Genomic DNA, 22697 nt, shown 5'->3' on the forward strand with positions numbered 1-22697 from the left:
TTGGCCAGCTGTTGGCCTGCTGGAGACTGGCCAGAAGGGAGGCGCTAACAGCTATCTAAGCAGAGAAAACAGGACAGAGATGGAGAGATTGAAAATGTCCTCGGTGAACAAAACTGAAAACTAAGCAACCAGATGAGAATGGTCTTCAAATGCCAATATGGGGAGCTCGTCTGTATTCTCTTCTGTGAAGACAGGCTGCAAGAGCTGGGGTTGTTCAGCCTGGAGAAGAGAAGGCTCCTGGGAGGCCTTCTTGTGGCCTTCCAGTACCTAAAGGGGGCTTATAAGAAAGATGGGGACAAACTTTTTAGTAGGGCCTGTTGTGACAGGACATGGGGTTCTGGTTTTAAACTGAAAGAGGGTAGGTTCAGACTAGCTATAAGGAAGAACTTTTTTAGAATGTGGGTGGTGAAACACTGGAACAGCAATGTGATCGACGTCCCATCCCTGGAAACCTTCAAGATGAGGTTGGGCGGGACTCTGAGCAACCTGATCTAGTTGAAGATGTCCCTGCTCATTGCAGGAGGGGTTGGACTAGATAACCTTTAACGGTCCCTTCCAACCCCAAGTATTCTATGATTCTATGATTCATCTGCTCTCGGTTGGATGCAATGCTCTCCTCCACCACACAAAGTTTTGATACTGAATTTAATACGGGCCTGACTTAAGCTTGGACTGATGCATGTCTTTGAGAAAGCCATGGTCCTCGGTAGCCTGAGATGTTTTTTTATTCAAGCCTCTTTTTCTTCATCTGCCGGACCAGCTGTTGCAAAGAAGAGCTGCTACCCGTACCTTCACTCACCTTCCCTGCGCCTTGTCACCCACTCCTACCCTCCTTTTCTGCCAGGGATGTTCTCTCCTTGTCTCTCATCTCCAGAGGCTATCTTCACACTCTTCCTTGGCATGGGGAAGACAAAGGAGGGGTTACAAGTAGTCCCTGGCTCTAAAGAGCGGAGTAACTCAGAGCTGCACAAACTCTTGTCTGTCCAACGCACACTCCCCGGGGCGAAAGACATTCCTTGCATCATCAAGATGTGTGCCTTCAGTGGTAAAACCTATTTTTTGTGTGTTCAACTGAGCTCGTTTGCACCCACCTCTGTTTCTAGAGATGATGCTGAGCAATGGTCCTGTGGGCCAACCTTGCCCAGATAGCTAATGCAACTGAAAAGAGGGGGTCGAGGATTTTGTGGTGCGGTGGAGGTTGCATAGCAATTCTCCCAGCAACGCATCACCTTCCCTTCAGAATATCCACCTTCTCAGCCAGGCCTGGGGCATCTTCCCCCTTAGACATCTCCAGTACGTGTGTCTGAGCGTGACACCTGGCTGCAGCTGCCTCCTAGGAGTGCTTGATGACCTCTGCTGAGCGTACAAGGTATCTAAATGCATTTTCCGGATAGAGAAGCTGCCACGAGGTAGAGCCCAACCATGATAGCAGCATCATATCCCTGCTCAGCTGTGCGACTGCCTGGGTGATTCAGCCTCACAGGGGACCTTGGAGCCTGTCTGTCCCATCCAGGGACAGAGTATCCTGCCACTTTCACATCTGGCTTTGTCAAGACTGGGAGGAGGTCTCACACCAACCAAAAAGTTAACTGGGTTGTGAACACACACACAAACCAACAAAATTTGCAAAGCCTTCCCATCTCTTGGGACAAACTCAGGAGAAAAACGAGAAGAAACTTCCACTTTTGGAAGATGCTGTTTTCAGCAGTGGGAAAAGGTTTCTTAAATCCTCTCCTGCTGCGTCAGCGTCATCGGATCCTACCCATTTTCCCAGATAAACCTGAGCACTGATGCCATGTTTCTGAAGCCAGTCCTGCAAGACAACTTGCAAAACCCTGTCTTCCACCACCGATGTCACTGATAGTCCAGAAACAGCTGTCCAGAGAGGACTTGTTTGCTTAGCAGCTTCCCAAAACAGCCCAGTTTCACAATCCCATGGCTTACGTGATGCTCATGGCACAAGGGCTGCTTCCTGGCAGAGGCTTGGCTTTTCGTACTTGCTGAGCACCTGCCATGGGGCACAGAAAGAGGTTTTTGGGGTGAAGGGGAGGAGCCACAACAAGGAGGACATCTCAAATAGCCAGTCCCTTGGGTGCATGTCCTGCCTCCTCCTTGCTCTGCTCTCCCGCGGAGACTAAAAGTGCACGGTATCTTTGCTACCAACATGAGGCTCGTTCTCCTGGCATGTCTCTGGGGTAAGTTTGGTGGGATTTTTTTTCTCTTTGCTTTTGGCTTGGCATCTCTTTGCCAGTGGTTCCTCTCTTCCACTATTGCTTCTTCTACAGCCCGCAGCACAAAGCAAATAGGACATTGTGAGGGACTGAAATGCAATCAGTGTCATCTGATCGGTAGCTGACAACTGAGTGTGGACACTCAGATCCCCTCAGATGTCACTAGACAGCCATAGGTGGACAGCTGGATGCTGCCCCACCGTGGCACCAACACCTAGACGCCTTGAGAGGTGTCTAATTTGGGAACTGAATCCCAGCCCTCATGAGCACAGACAGCAGCACACAGGTGGGGTTCCTTGCCCCTGTTTCTCTGCTGTGTAGATTCATCAAATCATAGAATGCTTTGGGTTGGAAGGGACCTTTAAAGGTCATCTAGTCCAACCCCCCTGCAATGAGCAGGGAGGTCTACCTTCAACTAGATCAGGTTGCTCAGCACCCCGTCCCTGGTACATGAATAGGCACTTCAGGCTGACAAGGTGATATGTTTTTCGAATGCAGCTGGAACTTAGAGAGAGAAGGGTTATAAAAATTAGGCATCTCTACCCATAAACCTTAAAAGTAGCTTAAAAAAAAAAAAGGCAGATGGAAAAATGAATTAGCTGGGCAATAACTGTAATGCTTGTCCTGGTGTCAGCAGTTCTGCCCTTGCCCAAAGCTGTTGGTCAATGCTTGGGATCTTGCCAGACTGCTGCATTTGGGATAATATGGGGAGCTCGTCTATATTCTCTTCCGTGAAGACAGGCTGCAAGAGCTGGGGTTGTTCAGCCTGGAGAAGAGAAGGCTCCTGGGAGACCTTCTTGTGGCCTTCCAGTACCTAAAGGGGGCTTATAAGAAAGATGGGGACAAACTTTTTAGTAGGGCCTGTTGTGACAGGACAAGGGGTTCTGGTTTTAAACTAAAAGAGGGTAGGTTCAGACTAGCTATAAGGAAGAACTTAAGCTTGGACTGATGCATGTCTTTGAGAAAGCCATGGTCCTCGGTAGCCTGAGATGTGTTTTTATTCAAGCCTCTTTTTCTTCATTTGCCGGACCAGCTGTTGCAAAGAAGAGCTGCTACCCGTACCTTCACTCACCTTCCCTGCGCCTTGTCACCCACTCCTACCCTCCTTTTCTGCCAGGGATGTTCTCTCCTTGTCTCTCATCTCCAGAGGCTATCTTCACACTCTTCCTTGGCATGGGGAAGACAAAGGAGGGGTTACAAGTAGTCCCTGGCTCTAAAGAGTGGAGTAACTCAGAGCTGCACAAACTCTTGTCTGTCCAACGCACACTCCCCGGGGCGAAAGACATTCCTTGCATCATCAAGATGTGTGCCTTCAGTGGTAAAACCTATTTTTTGTGTGTTCAACTGAGCTCGTTTGCACCCACCTCTGTTTCTAGAGATGATGCTGAGCAATGGTCCTGTGGGCCAACCTTGCCCAGATAGCTAATGCAACTGAAAAGAGGGGGTCGAGGATTTTGCGGTGCGGTGGAGGGTTCGTAGCAATTCTCCTAGCATTGCATTGTCTTCCCTTCAGGATATCCACCTTCTCAGCCAGGCCTGGGGCATCTTCTCCGTTAGACATCTCCAGTACATGTGTCGGAGTGTGACACCTGGCTGCAGCTGCCTTCTAGGAGTGCTTGATGACCTCTGCTGAGCGTACAAGGTATCTAAATGCATTTTCCGGATAGAGAAGCTGGCACGAGGTATGGCTCACCCATGATTGCAGCATCGTATCCCTGCTCAGCTGTGTGATGTCTCTGTGGTTTGTGTGCCCCTGAGCCTCCACAGAACCTGCAGGGAAGCAGCTCCTTGCAGTGATGAGCTAACATGTAAAGAGAGAGATATAAAACTGCAAGGTAAAACCACCAAAATCAGGACGAATTTTTTCCCCTCTTTTATTGTCAGGATGCTCAATGCATTAGTAGGCCTTAATTGCCCTGAACCTGGAGCCTACACCTACACCCACACTCTCTGCCCAGGGACTCCATTGTAGCCCATGGTTGGAATTCAGTCCTTACTTGAGCTCTGATGTGCGTGTGACTGTTCCCAGCCCTGTTGCTGAGCTTTTGCTTGGTTTTCCTGGGTCTGCCTTGGTCCTGGCTCCTTACCTTGTCTTCACCTGGTGATTGGTGGGTCTACTGTTGATAGGTCCCACTTCTATCATTATCCTGCTCTGCTCTTCTGGTGCTATGGGACTGTTCCCTGTGGGTGAGGTCATTGGTTTGTCCTCAGCTCCTGTCTTTTCTTCCTTTAGAAAACATCTCTGGTCTTATATACTATAGTCAAATACCTTCACTCATGTGCTGCGCTCAAAATGTCTGTGTGCCCTATTCAAGCACTTCCATTCAAGCCACATGTGGCTCATCCTACATCTAGCACAATTTGGCTTTCCTTCCCATCCTGTTCATGTGACAGATTTACGTCAATGCTGCAGCACAGCTTTGCCTGAACAAATTATGTTACGTGCTCTTAAGAAGACTTTAGAAAGGAGCAATGCAGCAGATTCCCCTCCTCCAAATACAGGGAGGGGTAATAAGCCAAGTCAGGATGCTTTCAAAAGCAGAGGGAGAGGTAGGAACAGAGGAATGCAGAGCTGCTACACTACTCAGCCAAAGACGTATTGTTTCCAGTAAGTGGGGACAAAGAAGATATATAGGGTTATATTCAAGGTCAATAGGAATTGGATTGAAGGGTAAACAAGGAACTACAAACCCAATTGAAGCTGAAGCAAATAGTAAATAGCAGGGTCAGAACGCAAGCTGAAGGAACAATGGCTACTTGAGAAAGACATATCCTGATTGAAAATGTGAAATACTAAGGCATAGCAGGGAGACTAATTTGCACTTCTGGCAAAGATCTGGGCACAGAGGACTCAGTGGCTCCTTTCACAGATACAGAGGGTGTTGCTTATATTTTATCCACAGAAGGTAAGGTTTGTCCATTGTTGCTCTGATATCTCATGGAATCGCTCCTCTTGGCTTATGGCCTCTGTGCCTCTTGCAGGCTGCTCTGTTCCAAGCCTTTCTTCCCAGTTGGCCAGCTCATCTGTTCAATTTTCTTCATGGCATTTGATTCAGTAAGGTCCACTTCTTGACACTTTTTCTGTGCAAATATGACTCAAAATGTGCTTCCTCTTCCATCTAGTAGTCTTCCATATCCCCATAATGCAGAGAGGAGAAAAAAATAGGAGAGATCAAATAAATTGAACCACCCGAATATCTGCTGTCATCCAAAGAGTTTCTGCATTCAGTCTTGGTCTGTACCATGGTTTGGCTCAAAGGTAAGAGATACCAAAATGGCCAGGGACTTAGAACATAAGATCAATAAGGAGAAGTCAAGAGAGCTGGTTTTGTTTCTTCTGAAGAAGGGAAAGCAAAGGATGATGAAATAGCAGCTTAGGAACACTTGAAGGTCAGCAGTAAAGATGACATACTAATAAAGCTTCTTGACAGGGGCAAGACAGGTAACAAGGCAATCAGGTGAGTCCTGCACCTTATATTGTTCCTCATGCTTCCAAATGTCCATGTTGGATATCTTCTGCAGTCAAGGCCAATCATACTATCACAGATGTCCAATAATTCATCCATGATTTCTGTCCACAAAAAACCTGGTCCATGGCATTGAAAGCATCTTCATCAGGCTGAATCTGAACTGGAGACTGTGAGTTTGACCCAGCAGGTCTCAGAAAGTCTGCTTTTCAGGAATTCACCAGTGAAAAACACTTCTCTAAGGGAAGACTTAGTCCTGAAAATAAACAAACTGCAGGCTAACTTAAAGTTTTTCTGAAAACAAACAATATTTTAATCACCAGTATTAAATACCAGGAATGTAGGTTCACCAGTGTTATTTATCCAAGCTGATGTTAAGCAGACTTATCTCTCCAGAGGCCTTGTTTGCCTTCTGCTCCCTACTTCAACCTCTTACTTGCACACGCTGCATTGCTGTCCTCGGACAATGTCTCACATTGAGCTCTTTGATCCTGAAGTTCTCATTATTGCAAGAGGTTTACAGTGACTTCATGAATGTGGCCCCAGCCAGTTCCTAAGAGACCCTTCCCCACCACCACTCAATGAAGGCCGTGTTTCTCTGTCCCCCAGTTCAGTTCAGGCGGGATTTAATCCACAGAGTCACTGAGGTGGGAAGGAACCTCTTCTTCCTCATCTAGTCCAGCCCCCTGCTCAAGCAGGGTCATCTGGAACAGGTTGCCAAGGACAATATCAAGTCAGGTTTTGGATATCTCCAAGGATGGAGACCCTACAACCTCTGTGGGCAGCTCGCTTTGGTGTCTGATCATTCTCACAGTAAAAAAAAAAAAGTGTTTTCTTGTTTTCCATACAATCCCTGTTCCTAGGCAGCATTTAAGAGTCAGAGGAACAAGCAGACACGGAGACCATTCCTACCTTTTCCAAGAGGTCTTCCTAGAGCACTGCCTGTTCACGAGGTAGTCCTGCCAGGAGAACCGCGGTTTTAGAAGTGCCGGAAACAGTTTGCTTTTGATAAAACAATAACAGAGGAGAAAAGATTCAGTGCTTTCTAGCAGGGATTATTTTCCCTTGATATATTATTAATGAACAGAAGAGCATGGGAAGAGGGAAGTAGCGTAGGGATATGCAAGGAACAGGAGGGAGGGGGCCAGCACTGGAGGCTGAAGGGGGAGAGGTCAATTAAAGGGAGGAGTCAGGGTAAGGAATATTTGTCATCTACCTCCTTTCTTGGTCCTTACTGTCTTCTCTCCTGCCTCCCCAGGCAGTCATTAACTCTTTATCTCTCCTACAAGGACGATCTTCCTGCTCTACCCTGCCAACCAGACCTTCAGGAGCTGGATTGTATAAAGTCTCAGCTGCTACCATGGGACCGCCAGGAAATCACCCATCCAGGGATGGCCATAGTGGGACCCTGGCTGCCTTCACTGGAATCAGAATGGAAACCGTGCTCTTCCTCTTAGCATGTCTTTGGGGTAAGTTTTCTCCTTTACTCATGGAGAATGGGTTTCTAGATACAGCCTGATAATGGGACTCATGGTGGATTGAACCCTCTTGTATCCCCAGCCTTGGCGAGGAAACGGGTTTCGTGGCTGGAATAAAAGACTGAAGATCCAGGAAGCCTGGGGTTTAACTCCTGGCACTGGAAAAGGATTTAACATTTCTGAGACAAGAGAAGACAGTAGTAGAGATGATAATTTGTCTTCTGAAGGTCACCTAGAGATTTAGAGGCATTAACTGTGCAAACATACAGAGACAAACCCTGGGAACAAAACAAATGCAAGCATGAAGATAGAGCTTCCTTTGACTGATCTGTGTAATCCAGAACGTAGTCCATTATTTTCCCCCACCCTAGAATCTCAGTCTGTGTGGGAACCAGGACCTAAGAGTGAATAAGCATAGCTGACCTCCATTGCCTCCCTGTCAGAGTCAGTGCTTAATACAGCTGCATTTATATCCTGCAAATCAGCATAATCCAATAATTTAAACCAAAAAGTAGTAAAAGAATTGGATAAGGATTATCCCAAGACAGTGACGTTGTTTTTTAACAGAACCCGGTACAAGATGAGGATGTTTTAGGGGCTAAGATGAAGTAAAGGCTGTGACAGACCTGCAAATGATCAAGGGGGATGATCTGGGAATTTAAAGTTTGTTAGAAAAATATCCGTGCTTTCCAACAGCGTAGAAGAGTGGACCTGGCAAGCCTTAGGTGGCAACCCTTGCTCTAGAGCCTCTGATATAAGTGTAAAAGGGCCGTGGGGAGCAGCACTCAGGACGAAAGATGTAGACACAGTTTAAGCACCTGACAGGGCCTTTCTGAATAAGGAGGGATCTTTGGCATCTTCTTCCAGTAGCCTAGATTTTCCTTACACCCATAAAGAGAAAGAGGCCCTTCTCTACTTCAGGTCTTCCTCCCTTATGGATGGATGTTGACTGGAAATACCTTCTTTTCTGCATGATGTGGGAGTCCAGTTGTTTAGCACGGACAACACTGCAACTGTCAGCAGCTGGGAGGTGAATCCTACCCTATGGACTCTAGGCAGTTGCCTTAGTGTAGGCGCCAATAGCTATTTGATTTGCCTTAGTTTCTCAGTCCTGGACTCCAACTACTGCTCTGGAGGGTGAAGGTCTATAAATGGCACTCGAAACTTTCGTTTAGGTGAACAAACCATGCTCCACATGGCACCAAGTGAGCAAGCCCTGGATAGCAAAGTTCTGACAAATGTTGTGGCCAAGGATGTGGATATCCTAGTTTTTACTGAGAGAAGTGACCTGAAAGCTCTCTTCTACAACTTGCACAACACAAGGAGAGTGGCAGACCTCAGGAGGAACATTCACAGTCTTGTGTATGGAGCAGGGAGCTGCACAATGAAGGTGGGGAGGGATGATTTGAGACACATAGTGCGGCAGCAGCGCAGGTTGTACAGAGGCACTTAATCTGGGACCTCCGTCTTCCTACGGACCGTAATCTGAGGTTTTCTTTTCATCTTCCTGACTGTGTACAGGGTACAGTCTAGGGTTTCTGTGGTGCAGAGCTGTCACACACCATGTCAGACACCATGTCAGAGTGTGCCTGGGATTGTTCCATGGCTGGAAATGATTGGTTCTCATCCAAGGTTTTAAATATCTGATGTGTGTCTGGGAGGGACATATTAGTAGGAATCCCATTGTCAGATGACTAAGATCTTGCAGCTGCTTATAGAGATACAGAGATGTGTTAGAGGTCCTAACACTATCTGGGCAAGAAATTTACACCACTAATTAGCCAGCAACCTTTTCTTATAATGTTCCTGCTGGAAAAAAACTGGTGAGCATTCCATCAATCCTTCCCCAGTCAGATCAAAATGCAATTCCTGCAGGAAAAGGATGTTACATTCTCCACTCTCAGTCGAAACCTGTCTCATGCCCATTTTTCACCTTGGCTTGTTTTGGGATTCAGGTGTTGCCAACTCGGCTCCCATCAGACTTGTGAGTGGCCCAAGCCACTGCGCGGGGCGGCTTGAGGTGCTTTGGAAACAGGAGTGGGGAACCGTGTGTGATGATAACTGGGATCTGTCCGATGCCATGGTCGTATGCAGGCAGTTGGACTGCGGGAAAGCACTGTCAGCCCCTGGCTCGGCTCACTTTGGTGAAGGAACTGGTCGTATCTGGCTGGATGACATGAACTGCACCGGTACAGAAGCTGACCTTTCTGCCTGCAGGACCAGACCCTGGGGAGAACATAACTGCAATCATGGAGAGGATGCAGGCGTTGTGTGCTCAGGTAACTCACGTTTACACTGCTCCCCATGTGATCCCAGGAGGCTGTGCTGTGTAGAGGGAGGTTTTTAAGCCTGTTTGCAAAATTTTATTTCTCCCTCAGTGCTACCCTTAGGGCTCAGGATGGGGTTGACTGCTTCAGGCACTGGGTTCGGTCTCTTCTCCCAAGTAACAAGGGATAGAACAAGAGGAAATGGCCTCAGGTTGCACCAGGGGAGATTTAGGATGGATATTATGAAAAATTTCTACACCAAAAGGGTTATCAAATATTGGAACGGGCTACTCAGGGAACTGGTGGAGTCACCATCCCTGGAGGTATATAAAAAAAGGGTAGATGTGATACTGAGGGACATGGTTTAGTGATGGTTTTGTCAGTTGATGTTTGGACTCGATGATCTTAAAGGTCCCTTCCAACCTAGACAATTTTATGATTCTATGCCAAGGACAAGGTTACCCATCTCAGTTCTACCAGTTAAACAGTGTGTGTGTGGGGGTAATGGTGGTGTTTCTGCTAGCTTTGTTAGTGGGGCAGAACCAAGATCATAGGGGTTTTTTCCCCTGTTCCACACTATTCTTGCCTCTTACGCCACCACCATGAAGTTAATGGGCAAGGAGAGTGAAGGATCCCCACCTGGAGACACATGCTTTCTGTGCACATATTTCACGGCTGAAATATGCCAGGGAAGTTCAGCATTTAAGTGGCTTCTTTCCATTTGTATTTTGTGACAATACTCTCTCCTCGAGGATGGGTTTATTCTCCAGACCGGGACTGTGGGTCACTTGTGTGGGAGCCACACCTAACTCGAATGTCACAGCATGATGCTAATGAATGCTGAGCTCCAGGAACTGGGTGGGGAAGGCCTGAACGTGTATCCTACCCCTCTACATCATGGTTAACTGGGGAGTAAAACTTGATCAAGTGAGCCATGGACCCCAGGAGATGGAAAGGGGATTGGGAGGTTGTCAGGCTGCCCATTGGCCTCTCTCAGGTCAGTATTTCCCAAACGCTGCTCCACTCAGCACTGCTGAATGCTTGTTTGGGCAATTGAATCCAATGCCAACATTTGGCCAGCTGAGCAGCTCCGCAGATGTCATTGACTAACTAGAATTTCAACATCCATCTCACATGAAGCCACCAACAGGTCCATAAGACATGTGGGTGTCTTGATCTGTAGTGAGTCCCCACCCATGGAGTAACGTCACAGCGGGAATTGCACAGTGCTGTTTCATATGCGATTCCCAATCTATGCTATTGATCTTTCTAATTCTGAGCTCTGAAACCACAGAGGAAGATACAGAACTTGGTCCTCATCAGCCTTCACCTTGTCAAGTCCTGACAGACTGGCAGAGAAATTTCCTTGCCTTTGAACTCTAGGCAATCTTTCCATGTGCAATCCCTGATCCTGTTTTTGTTGTTGCTTTTTTTTATTTTTTTTTTTTTAATGCAGAAATTAAAAAACCAATTAAGCTGCAATTAGTGAATGGTTCAAGTCGCTGTGCTGGGAGAGTGGAGGTGTTTTATGGCCAGCAATGGGGAACCGTCTGTGATGACAACTGGGATATAACTGATGCTGAAGTTGTATGCCGGCAGCTGGGCTGCGGGACCGCTTTGTCTGCTCCTTCCTCAGCTTACTTTGGGCGAGGGCCTGACCCCATTTGGCTCGATGATGTGGCCTGCAAAGGAACTGAAGCTGCCCTTTCTGAATGCAGTGCAAAACCTTGGGGAAGCCATAACTGTGTGCATGGAGAAGATGCTGGTGTTGTGTGCTCAGGTAAATCCCACTCTGCATGACACAAGTGGGTTTTTGTGGGGTGTGGGGAGATGCTGGAGGTGCTGTAGGAGGCCCTGTTCCCTTTAGAGCAGCGCTAACCCCGACATCCAAGAGAACTGTAAGATAAAAAAGTGATTCATACTGTTAAGCCCTAGAGTTGTCTTGCCTCTTCTCCTACATTAAAATCCACCACCACATAAGCCACTGGTAAAAGACAGTGGTGCTGCAGGAATTATTTGTAAGGCTCCCCATGCACATGTCTAGTGGATGCCTTGGTAGAGCATCCTCTCTCACTGCAGAGAGCAGTGGCTTTGGCAGCCCCAACACCTCATCCTCATGCCGGTAGACACAGTTCCTTCTGAAGCTCCCCAAAACCTCTTGCATTGAGCGAGGTTCTTCCCATGCTCTGCATCATCCCTCCCAGTGTATTAGTATCAGGTCCTCCCATGTAACTGTAGTCCAAGGCTAAACCTCCAAGTCTCCCTTCATGATTCCCAGAGCCACCTTCCCAGTTCACCAGCTGTCTGGTCAAGCAAGAGTCATCATATGCCACAGCTGGATCACCATTAGGCATTTGCTGGTGTGCTAGTTATTATGAACATATTGATTGTTTAGACAACACTGGAAGGAGAAGAGCTGGTTTCTGCTTGCCTTTCCTGTAACAAGGTGCCAATTAGTTCCTTTCCTTTGTAACCAGAGTTTTGCAAAGTTTGTAGGGTCTTAATATATTGAGAAGTCCACATTTTGGTCATTGACTTGTCGGTAAAAACATCATTGACATGAGGCTGAGAGGCGCATAGAGATAAAGAGCATGAGAGTGATTCTGGCACCTCTAGGTATCTAGCACCTTCTAGTGTGTGTTAAGGGACCTGCAACATCTATAAAGGCCTGGCAGCAAGACACACAGCAGACCTGAAACCCCATGGAATGACAGACAGAGGCTAGAGCATCTTAAAAGCACTAGAAATCCATATTCAGACAAGACTGGGGCTTGTCCTCCACCATCCCAAGTATATTTAAGTTTGTAAAATCCATTGCTGAGCAGCTCATGATGTGGTGGTGGAAGAGGTGCTTGTGTTGCCTCTTTACACAATGTTTTCCCATGCAAAACTGTAAGAGATACTAAGTTCATTGGCAGGTGGAGGACAGATACACCAGACCCTGCGCCAGATACTTTCTTGGGTTTTTTTCTTTTTTTCTTTTTTTTTCTTTTTCTTTTTCTTTTTCTTTTTCTTTTTCTTTTTCTTTTTCTTTTTCTTTTTCTTTTTCTTTTTCTTTTTCTTTTTTTTTTTTTTTTTTTTCCACTGTAGGCTTTGCAGAACCTGCCCCACTTCGATTAGTGGATGGATCGACCCACTGCTCTGGGAGAGTCGAAGTGTTTTATGGACAGCGCTGGGGAACTGTGTGTGATGACAACTGGGATTTGCTCGAGGCGGAAGTGGTGTGCAGGCAGCTGGGTTGTGGGAAGGCCTTGTTGGCTCCTCATGGGGCTTACTTTGGGCAAGGATCTGACCCCATTTGGCTTGATGATGTCAGCTGCACAGGGAAAGAAGCTGGTCTCTCCCAATGCAGAGCGACTCCTTGGGGAAGCCATAATTGTGGGCACGGAGAAGATGCTGGCGTGGTTTGTACAGGTACCCATCACTCATGGCATGTCATGGGGAAAGCTGTTTATGGGTGACCCTTTCAGGCAGATCCTGAAGGACATCCAGGTCTTCCAAAGAAAGTGAGACAGAATGCTTCAAAAGTGGGTTGACTTCACATCTGTGAAGGAAATAGGCAGCTCCAGTGAGATTTGTCTGGCCTGTCTCACAGTCCCCAGAACCAGATACCTGATGTTCACCAACACCAGAACTAGAAAACTTCAACACCAGATAGTAGTAGTGGGCCAGTGTTAGTCCACAGGTCCCTGTCCCTTCCCAGCTCAGCTGGCCAGTGCAGTGCTACTCCCCCTAGTCTGCTCCACCACAATAAGAGGCTGCAGGCGTAGCTGTCGTCATCTGATGAGATAAAGGTTCAGAGCTGGCTGATTTTAGTATGGACTAGTCAACAAGAGAAGTCAGCTGGAGACCACTGCTCTAAGAAACTGAAACTACTGCAAGGGTCTGCTGAGCTGATAGGAAAAAAAGAGCAAAGTCATGCCAGACTGATGCAATCCAGGAGTGAGCAGCACAGTGCTCTACCCTGTTAACACAGACCAAAATACAACAGAAATGGAGGTCTTCATTATTTCTCAAAACAGGATTTGCTGAGCTGCTTCCAGTCCGGCTGGTGAATGGTTTGAATTTCTGCTCTGGGAGAGTCGAGGTGTTTCACAGCCAGAAGTGGGGAACTGTCTGTGACGACAGCTGGGATTTAACAGACGCTCAAGTGGTGTGCAGGCAGCTGGGCTGTGGGACAGCAGTCTCAGCCCCCGGCTCTGCTCAGTTTGGACAAGGAACTGGGCAAATTTGGCTGGATGATGTGAACTGTGCAGGGACTGAAACTGCCGTCTCTGATTGCCGGGCCAGACCCTGGGGAGACCACAACTGTAACCACGGAGAGGACGCTGGTGTGGAGTGCTCAGGTACCACTACTGCATGTCATGAAATGTGGGGTACTAGGGACAGCCTGTATTTGTAGGAAGGGTGCCAGCGTCCCTGGACCTCCCCTGTGGACGAGGGTGCCAGCAACTTTGTTGGCCAGTCCTGATGGACACACTTGTAGAGGCTCCTGAGTGGGGACTCATCACTATCAAATGCACTATTTCCTCCTCCCCGTTTCGGTGCTCTACTGTTAGGGAAGTAACCTGCGTGCTCGTCTGTCGTCTGTGATCACCCTGCAGGTGACTGATGTATTGCAAAAGCTCCAGCCAAGGACGCGGGAGCAAGCTATGAGGCCATAGGCATCTAGTGCCACTTTACACATCATGGATCCAAGCCCTGTTCAGTTCCAGACCCCTGCAAGAAGGGAGTTTTGCCCTCTCCAGAGAGCTCTGAGGTATGCAAAGCTCCTCGAACACTTTGCAATTGTGTTTTGGTCCAGGTGTTGTGGAACCTGCTCCTGTCCGGCTTGTGAACGGTCCAAATCATTGTGCTGGGAGAGTCGAGGTGTTTCATGACCAGCAGTGGGGAACCGTGTGTGATGATGGCTGGGATAAAAACGACGCCAGTGTTGTGTGCAGGCAGCTGGGCTGCGGAGCAGTGCTGTCAGCCCCTGGTTCAGCTCATTTTGGGCAAGGGCCTGACCCCATCTGGCTGGACGATGTGGATTGCTCAGGGAACGAAGCTGCCCTCTCTGAGTGTAGGGCCCAGTCTTGGGGGTCCCATAACTGCAAACATGGAGAAGATGCTGGTGTGGTGTGCTCAGGTAACATCTCTCTGTGTTCATCTGTATGACGGGGAAGGTTTTCTATTTCCAAGAGGGGTATTCATGCACCACCTCAGCAGTAGGATCTGTCTTGAAGTGTCCTGAATCCAGATTGCGAGCTCCCTTTCATGGTGGAGACCTGTTAAAAATTTCTCACTTTTCTTTGGGGTGTGTGTAGCTGTTTCTGTAACCAGAAGCTGTGTGCTATCGTTAGCTTGGATTTCTAACGTATTTTGCAGAACAAATTACGCTGTCTGTTGTCCACTTATCTCAGAATAAGACACTTGGGAAGATATCCCAACGTTATGCAACTCAATAAATACATCCTGGATGTCACTAGGCTCAAATACATTTTATCTTACTTTTAATCACACAAATGGCAACTTAATGTATATCCCTGCCCTTGTTTTTTTTCTTCAGATACACTAAGAATAGCTCCGCTGCGATTAATGAATGGACCAAATCGTTGCAGTGGGAGGGTGGAAGTTTTTTATGGCCAGGAGTGGGGAACAGTATGTGATGACAGCTGGGATATAAGTGATGCTGAAGTTGTTTGCCAACAGCTGGGCTGTGGGAGAGCACTAGCCACTCCAGTCTCTGCTTCTTTCGGAGAAGGATCTGGCCCTATTTGGTTGGATGATGTGAACTGCACAGGGACTGAAACTGCCCTCTCCAAATGTGAAACCACTCTATGGGGAGTCCATAACTGTAACCATAGAGAAGATGCTGGTGTTGTGTGCTTGGGTAAGTCTCATGTGTTTCACCAGATGCTCAACCTTGGGGGCATGTGGAGGGATGTTTGAAATGCTGTGGGGTACCCTTTCCCCATCTTATGATGCTAAAACCACAGCACTGTCCAGAGAAAGTGCTTCAAGCAGGGATGTGGGTAAATCATCTGTGTTCCCCTCTCCTTCCCATTCAAAAGCTAATCATGACACATGAAGTGGTGCTGCACTCCAGCCTGCTGCTGGCTCTGCAGAGAATTTAAATTTGGGACTCTTTCCCATGTAAGTTACCAGTAAACCCAGTAGCATTGCGGGACTGGTGTGATTCTCCCTGTTACAGAGGGTATAGAGTCACTTGGACTCTTTGCTGCCAATGACAATCCCAATGAATTTATCACACTTGAAAAAATCAAGATACACTGCCCATCTTTCTTTCTCTTTCCACTTCCAGACAAGAATATGAAAAAATCTTACAGAACCCCACTTAATCTACCTCTCTTCCTCCTTCATTTGCTAGAATCACCTTATGAGACCTTTTTTCACCAATGTTTTTCCAGTGTCTTCTCTGAAACCCCCCCAACCGAGACAAATTTTCTCAAAGTGTTGCAGCACTGCACTTTGTTGCCACTAGAGGGAAACCCTGAGCTCACTATCATTTCCCAGCATTTACTTTGCAGTGCACACTACTACCGTTTATTTTTTGCATCTACCTTTTATTAAGACTGTTACATCCCTTTTCCATTACCTCAGCCTCGTCCCATTTCCCTCTTGAGACACATTTTAAAGCTTCTTTTCATTCCTGTCATTCTCTGTTTTCTCCTTAACTGTTGGGCATGTTTCTTTTAGTCGGTTATGCCAGCTGAGGCTTTGCCAGTGCTGAGTAGCTCTGAAGGCTTGGTTTGCATAACTTGCAGTCATCACTCCAATTTATACATGTCCATGTCTTTCTCAGAACAGCCTGACACAGTAGAGTGTCACTCTCAATCCTTTATATCCCTAAAATCCCTTTGGGAAGACTTGTTGCTTGATTCATTCTTCTTCATCTTCTATATGATCATTTTACCTCCCAGAAGCGGTGAAGTTTTGCCTTGCCCTTGCAGGAGAGAAGCTGATTTCCTCTGATTACTTGCCCACATCTTGAAAACATCCAGTGGATTCACTGACTAAACACAGACACCTGTCTCCGGATTAAACACCCTGCTGCCCCTTTGCAGCCAGTGAGGACTGAATCAGTGCAGTCAATGGCAGTATTTGGCCGATCCTGATGTAGATGCCCAAAGCAGATAAAAGAAGCTGCAACCCAGCAGTGCTCATTTCCTTCCATTGACTATAAAGGGTACCGAGGGTCTACAGCAGAGTAGTAAAAGTGAGGTTCAGCTGCCTAAACATAGGTGTCTAGTGTCATCTGAGATGTCCCACTATATCCTGCCCAGACTCTAATTGCAGATCCAGAAGGGCACCAATCTCCTTTGAGTCCTGCGTCAAGTCTAACTCCGTTGGGTTGTCTGGGATTCCCTGGGCATCTTGGATGGCACCAGGTACCAATGCTCAGCCCTTTAGCCCCTTTATGTTTATCCTTATGTTTATGCTTAAGGGCTCTGAGACTAGCCGAGATAAATCATATCCCAGTTTTCTCATGGTTCTGCTTTCTTGCTAAAGCAAGAAGCCTTGCTTGCTAAAGGCTAAGACGCCCTTCTTGCTAAAGTCCTTTCTCTTGGTCAGTAAAGTTACTTGCACTTGCTGTCTGGGCACAGGTATCTTTCCAGACAAAGACAGGGAGGAAAGAGGTCTTCGGTTTTGGACAGCACTTTTCCTTGACTTTGGGGGCAAGAGGAGGGAAAACAACCATGTTGAACTTTCTGTCTCCATGTTGCTTCTTCCTGTAGGTCATGCTAAACCAATGGGTACACACTGCGTTTGCTGACGTGACTAGCAGCAACCTTTTTGCCAGAATAAAACTTCCTTGGTCTTACTTTTTTCGTTCAGGTGTTCCAGAACCATCCCCGATCCGACTAGTGAACGGTTCGAATTTCTGCTCTGGGAGAGTCGAGGTGTTTCATGGCCAGAAGTGGGGAACTGTCTGTGACGACAGCTGGGATTTAACAGACGCTCAAGTGGTGTGCAGGCAGCTGGGCTGTGGGACAGCAGTCTCAGCCCCCGGCTCTGCTCGGTTTGGACAAGGAACTGGGCAAATTTGGCTGGATGATGTGAACTGTGCAGGGACTGAAACTGCCGTCTCTGAATGTGGGGCCAGACCCTGGGGAGACCACAACTGTAACCACGGAGAGGACGCTGGTGTGGAGTGCTCAGGTACCACTATGCCATATAATCTGGGGTGCAATGGGGGCTACGTTTCAGGAAGAGTTGTCTGTGGCCCTGGGGGACACATTTTACCACGATGTTGCTTTTAGATGAGATACAGAAGGAGTGAATCCAGTGCTATTTTAGATTTCTTAAGGGTTACAAGACCCTGTGCTTAATATGAGAGAATCCAGTGCTCCTCCAGAGCAGCAGCTGGAAACCAAGAAGAAATTGGCTCACAAAATGGGCAGGGCCATTTAGGTAGTTAAAATCCCATCTGCAGTATGGGCCAAGCAAGGAGAAGGCAGGCCCAGGTGCTGTGGGGTGTCATCAGTGGGTGGTGTGCGGGAGGGTTTTGTTGAGTAATGAGGTAAAGTGCACTCTAGAATCAGAATGGTACAGCTGTGACAGAGACCTGTGCCACAATGGCTGGGGAATATTCCTGGGAAGGTGATTTGGGGAGGAAAAACAAGGGAGACAGGCTGCCCTGGCCCTTCTTGACCTGGCTACACAGAACTCCCATTTTCTGTCCACATCTGCAGCTTCCCTTAGGGCCCTGAGCCAAGAGTTCAGCTCCTTGAAGCTCTTTCCAGTAATAATCTGCTGATGATTGGATCATCTAGGTAGCAAAGCTTACATGCTCCGGTGATCAACATCCATGTCTACAAATTTTTTTGGAAGAAGACCCCATGAGGAGGGGTTTTTGCCCTCTCAGAGCTATGCAAAGCTTCTCGAACACTTTGCAATTGTGTTTTGGTCCAGGTGTTGTGGAACCTGCTCCTGTCCGTCTCGTGAACGGTCCAAATCATTGTGCTGGGAGAGTCGAGGTGTTTCATGACCAGCAGTGGGGAACCGTGTGTGATGATGGCTGGGATAAAAACGACGCCAGTGTTGTGTGCAGGCAGCTGGGCTGCGGAGCAGTGCTGTCAGCCCCTGGTTCAGCTCATTTTGGGCAAGGGCCTGACCCCATCTGGCTGGACGATGTGGATTGCTCAGGGAACGAAGCTGCCCTCTCTGAGTGTAGGGCCCAGTCTTGGGGGTCCCATAACTGCAAACATGGAGAAGATGCTGGTGTGGTGTGCTCAGGTAACATCTCTCTGTGTCTCAGTCTCAATGTCATTGGGAAGGTAAACATGGAGGAAAGATTTTCACCCTCAGTGGAAAGTCTTCTATGAGCTCATGTTGCTCCTGGTGTGTGCTGTTAATCATAAACCCATTCTTGTGTAATCTTTCATTCATCTCAGTGGGCCGTCTGGCCCAAATCACGACATTTATGCAATGCTTATGGCCCTGGCCACAGTCAGCAGTCACCACTGGAAGCTGATCCAGAATCATGGAGTTATCATCAGCAAGCCCCAGGCTGTATCAAGGTTTGTATTCCATGTTTCAGCTCCTGAGGGCTCCAAGGCTTTTCCAGGGCTGGACAGGTCCCAGAAATATCCTATTCCTGCTGAGGTATGGGCTTGTGGTGTCATATAGACAGTCACCTCCAAGACTACGCTTATACATGAAGATCACACGTAAACCTAAGCAGTGTTGTCAGCAAGCCTTCGTCTCTGGCTCATTGAGAAGTCCATTTCACTCTATGATGAGAAGCAATAAAATGTCCCATTTCAGGATTCATAGATAATTTTAGAAACCTGAAACCACTGAATGTGTCTACAGCACTTGTATCTAAGTGCTCTTTCAGTTTTCTCTCCAGTGTCTCTTGCAATCTGTGGTCCTGAAGAAATCTCTTGCTTTGTTAAGAGCAATTGGGAGGCTTGTAGGGTATTTCAGGTTGAAGGGACCGCAGGCACCAGTCACCTGCTCAAAGTGAGGTCAGCTATGAGGTCAGATCAGCAGAGCTCTATCCAGGCTCAAAAAAACCTAGTCTAATAGTCTTCCAGGGCAATCCTAAACAATCTCAATGTTTTCTTTAAAATCAGGCATCTTGTTTTCTCAACCTGTAGGCATTCTTTTCTACATTTCTGGGATGTCAGAGTGAGAAGCTGGCAGAGCTTTCCTGGAGTCCCTCCTTCCTTTCATGAAGAGCTTTGGGAAACTTCAGGAGAATTCAATGCTCTTTTAGGAGGAGTCATCTCCCCTGCCATCAGAGAATCATAGAATCATAGAATCATAGGGTTGGAAGGGACCTCTGGAGATCATCTAGTCCAATCCCCCTGCCACAGCAGGGTCACCTAGAGCAGGTGGCACAGGAACGCATCCAGGTGGGTTTTGAATGTCTCCAGAGTTGGAGACTCCACCACCTCTCCAGGCAGCCTGTTCCAGTGCTCTGCCACCCTCAAAGTAAAGAAATTCCTTCTCATGTTTAGGTGGAACTTCCTATGGTCAAGTCTGTGCCCATTACCTCTTGTCCTGTCTCCAGGCACCACTGAAACGTAGCAAACTACATGCCTGCAGCTGAGCTGGTTGAAATGCTGTCACCCAGTGCTAGGTTCTCAGCTACGGATATGACAGACCCTTTGTTAAAAACCTAATTTTAACCTTTCCTTTTGACTAATTTTATTTGGCACACTGGTCCAGTGCAGGAAAGTGTTGGATGATGCATTCATGACCATTTATCGTCCAGTTAAACTGGCTTTACCAGCCATGAGAGTTGTCAAGGAAGTCTATTAATATAAATTACCATAATCTGCTTTCTCCTAGCAAATTATCCAGAACACATATGGTGAATATTGCAATAACTGCGGTAAAATGTGTAACGCCAAAAGAAAGTTTCAGGAATATGGGCATTGTCCGTTCTGTTCATATTACGAAGTTCACATGTGTGACCCAGTTTATTTGAGCATGTGTCATGTTCCTGGAGATAGGAGTGATGGGTATGTCCCTGGACGTACCTAATGCTATATAAGACACCTGACAGTATGTGGACACCTATGTGGGACTGGCTGATATGACCTGGAGCTATGAGACCCACAATCTTCTGACATGACAGCTGGAGGATGGCAAGGATGTCCCATCACATCTCAGATGGGAAACGACACCTAATTGGAGGCTCTTGAATTGCTCCCTTTGTACAGGTTTTGTCTGTAGACAACATTAGATTTTTGTTTCAGAGCTCAGTCCAGCAGACTGCTATTTATACAGAGCAGGCGCAGGGTCCCATGTCACCGGAATCAGCAGTGATTCAAACAAACCATTTGAAACATACCTTAGCATGCCTTAGTGGCTGGGAGCCTGAAGTATCACTCCCAGTCCTTACTGGGGTGTTTCTGCCAGTCTGCAGGCAGCGCAGAGCGACGCAGTCTTTGGAGCAACACTGAATGGACACCCAGAATGTCCTCTTTAGCCATCTGTTCTTCATCCATGGGACAGCCTCGTTGGCACTTATCCCCTACAATGTGCCAGCAGGGTTCAGGTACAGTGTATTTGTGTTCATTTGTCCTTTTTGATTGCTTTTTGTGCAGGTACTCCAGAAGTGCCTCTGCTCCGGCTGGTGAATGGCCCCACTCGTTGTGCTGGAAGAGTTGAGGTGTTTCATAGCCAGCAGTGGGGGACAATCTGCGACGACAGCTGGGACTTGAGTGAGGCTGCAGTCGTGTGCCAGCAGCTGGGCTGTGGGACTGCCCTATCTGCCCCTGGTTCAGCTTATTTTGGGCAAGGTTTTGGCCGTATCTGGTTGGACGATGTGAAATGCTCTGGACGAGAAGCAGCTCTCTCTGAGTGTGCGGCAAGGCCTTGGGGAGTCCACAACTGTAATCATGGAGAAGATGCAGGCATCGTATGCTCAGGTAACCTTTATCCATGTCCCATCCTACTGGGAGTTACATTAATCTTCTAGGCTGGATGTTGGGGCTGGTGGGTCTTTGTCCTTTCCCAGTTTAACCCTCTTGTCTTAGACAATTTCAAGAGTGTGACATTGGAGATGTGGAGTTGGAGTTTGGTGTTTTGAGGGATGATTCCCATCTCTCCATGTGGCAGCACATTTTTCCTATTTGCATTTTTTAAATAACATTTAATATTATAGGCACACTAGTAACGTTCAGTGGCTTGACAGGCTAAAGCAAGCTGCTTTTACAGGTCTTGATTGCATACGTTTCCTTCCAGGTGGGATCTAAACCTCACAGATGTTCCAGAGTGGAGAAGAGAGATGATATTTACAGCCAACATGAGTACGACATTCCTTTAACCCCCCAAAAAAGTGGTTTCTGAAGTCCAAAGAGCATGCAATACAGAAGCAAACAACTGAGATTCAGATCTATCACATTCAAATGCAAACACCCAACTGACGTACCCAAATCAGGGGCATCTTTGCCCTGGGAACCTATTCAGTTAATGAAGAGAGAGAGGCACTTGCACAGAGCAACACAGCCCAGCTACCCTCTGAATCACCTCAGATGACTCTCACTCCCCTGGCTGTAGAAGGAACTCTGGGTGATGTGTCTAATTTGGGTACCTCTGTGGATGCCTGCATGTGGTCCCACTGGCCACAATTCCTGCCACAAGACAAGTTTACAGGCATCATCTCTCAAGGGTGGAGGGAATACTTGGAGAACATTGCTGAGCACCTGAAGTCAACTTGAATCCTTGAAACATCTCACATTAGCATGCCTTCCCTGCCCAATAGGTCACACAGTTCCATGCCAGTTCATCCTCTCCTGCCAATATTGTCTCTAATCCACAAAAGTTGTCTCGTGCTGATGGTAGGGACACAATACATAAACATTTGGCTCTTGCTGTGTGGGCTTGGACAGGCCTGGGTAGCCAGCACCCTTCCCCCATAAGTGTTCAGTTACTGCAGTGAAGTCCTCGCATAGCTCGCCCTCTCCTCAGTAAGACACACTGAAACCTCGTGGCTCTCTGAGATATTCCTTCCAAGCCTTAAACCATTTCTGTGCCTCTTCTCATCTTCTGTTTTAAACAAATATGAACGTAGACATGTACCTGAACTTCCTGTTCTGTGAGTCTGTGTGATGCTCTGTGTTGTGGTCAGATTCACCTCATTTCTGCCCTCCCCAAAGCCACACTGAACTAGGGCACCTCCCAAAAGTACAATGATATGAGCTGCTTTAGACTGACTTTGCAATGGGGTAAACTGGTCTGGGGGGAGGTGGGGGAGGGGACCCAGTCATCTGTCCTTCCCATAAAACTAGCTTG

The 22697-nt window shown here is 47.4% G+C and overlaps 1 protein-coding gene across 3 annotated transcripts; it reads left to right on the forward strand.

The window, feature by feature from the left end:
- Positions 1-2150: 2150 nt before the first annotated feature.
- Positions 2151-22630, forward strand: LOC141735056 (scavenger receptor cysteine-rich domain-containing protein DMBT1-like). Of its 3 annotated transcripts, XM_074567484.1 has the most exons (13): positions 2151-2195; positions 3745-3873; positions 6988-7167; positions 9132-9455; positions 10900-11223; positions 12534-12857; positions 13466-13789; positions 14248-14571; positions 14992-15315; positions 17283-17606; positions 18360-18683; positions 21008-21331; positions 21648-22630. In XM_074567484.1, exons 3-13 carry the CDS (start codon positions 7059-7061, stop codon positions 21656-21658), a joined length of 3036 nt encoding a protein of 1011 aa, XP_074423585.1. In that variant the 5' UTR covers positions 2151-2195; positions 3745-3873; positions 6988-7058; the 3' UTR covers positions 21659-22630. The 3 variants fall into 3 exon arrangements, with proteins under 3 accessions (XP_074423585.1, XP_074423586.1, XP_074423587.1); XM_074567485.1 differs by lacking the exons at positions 2151-2195; positions 3745-3873 and adding an exon at positions 3927-6651; XM_074567486.1 differs by lacking the exons at positions 2151-2195; positions 3745-3873 and having other exon boundaries at positions 3928-7167; positions 9271-9455.
- Positions 22631-22697: the final 67 nt, after the last annotated feature.

The sequence above is a fragment of the Larus michahellis genome, chromosome 28 (assembly GCF_964199755.1).
Source record: "Larus michahellis chromosome 28, bLarMic1.1, whole genome shotgun sequence".
Lineage (NCBI taxonomy): Eukaryota > Metazoa > Chordata > Aves > Charadriiformes > Laridae > Larus > Larus michahellis.

Bases quoted from the DNA above. Each gene is read 5' to 3' on its own strand.
- LOC141735056 (XM_074567484.1), top strand. From the start codon at position 7,059: ATGGGACCGCCAGGAAATCACCCATCCAGGGATGGCCATAGTGGGACC. The intron at 9,456-10,899 runs GTAACTCACGTT...TTTTTAATGCAG, and splicing joins TGCAGGCGTTGTGTGCTCAG to AAATTAAAAAACCAATTAAG. The intron at 15,316-17,282 runs GTAAGTCTCATG...TTTTTCGTTCAG, and splicing joins TGCTGGTGTTGTGTGCTTGG to GTGTTCCAGAACCATCCCCG.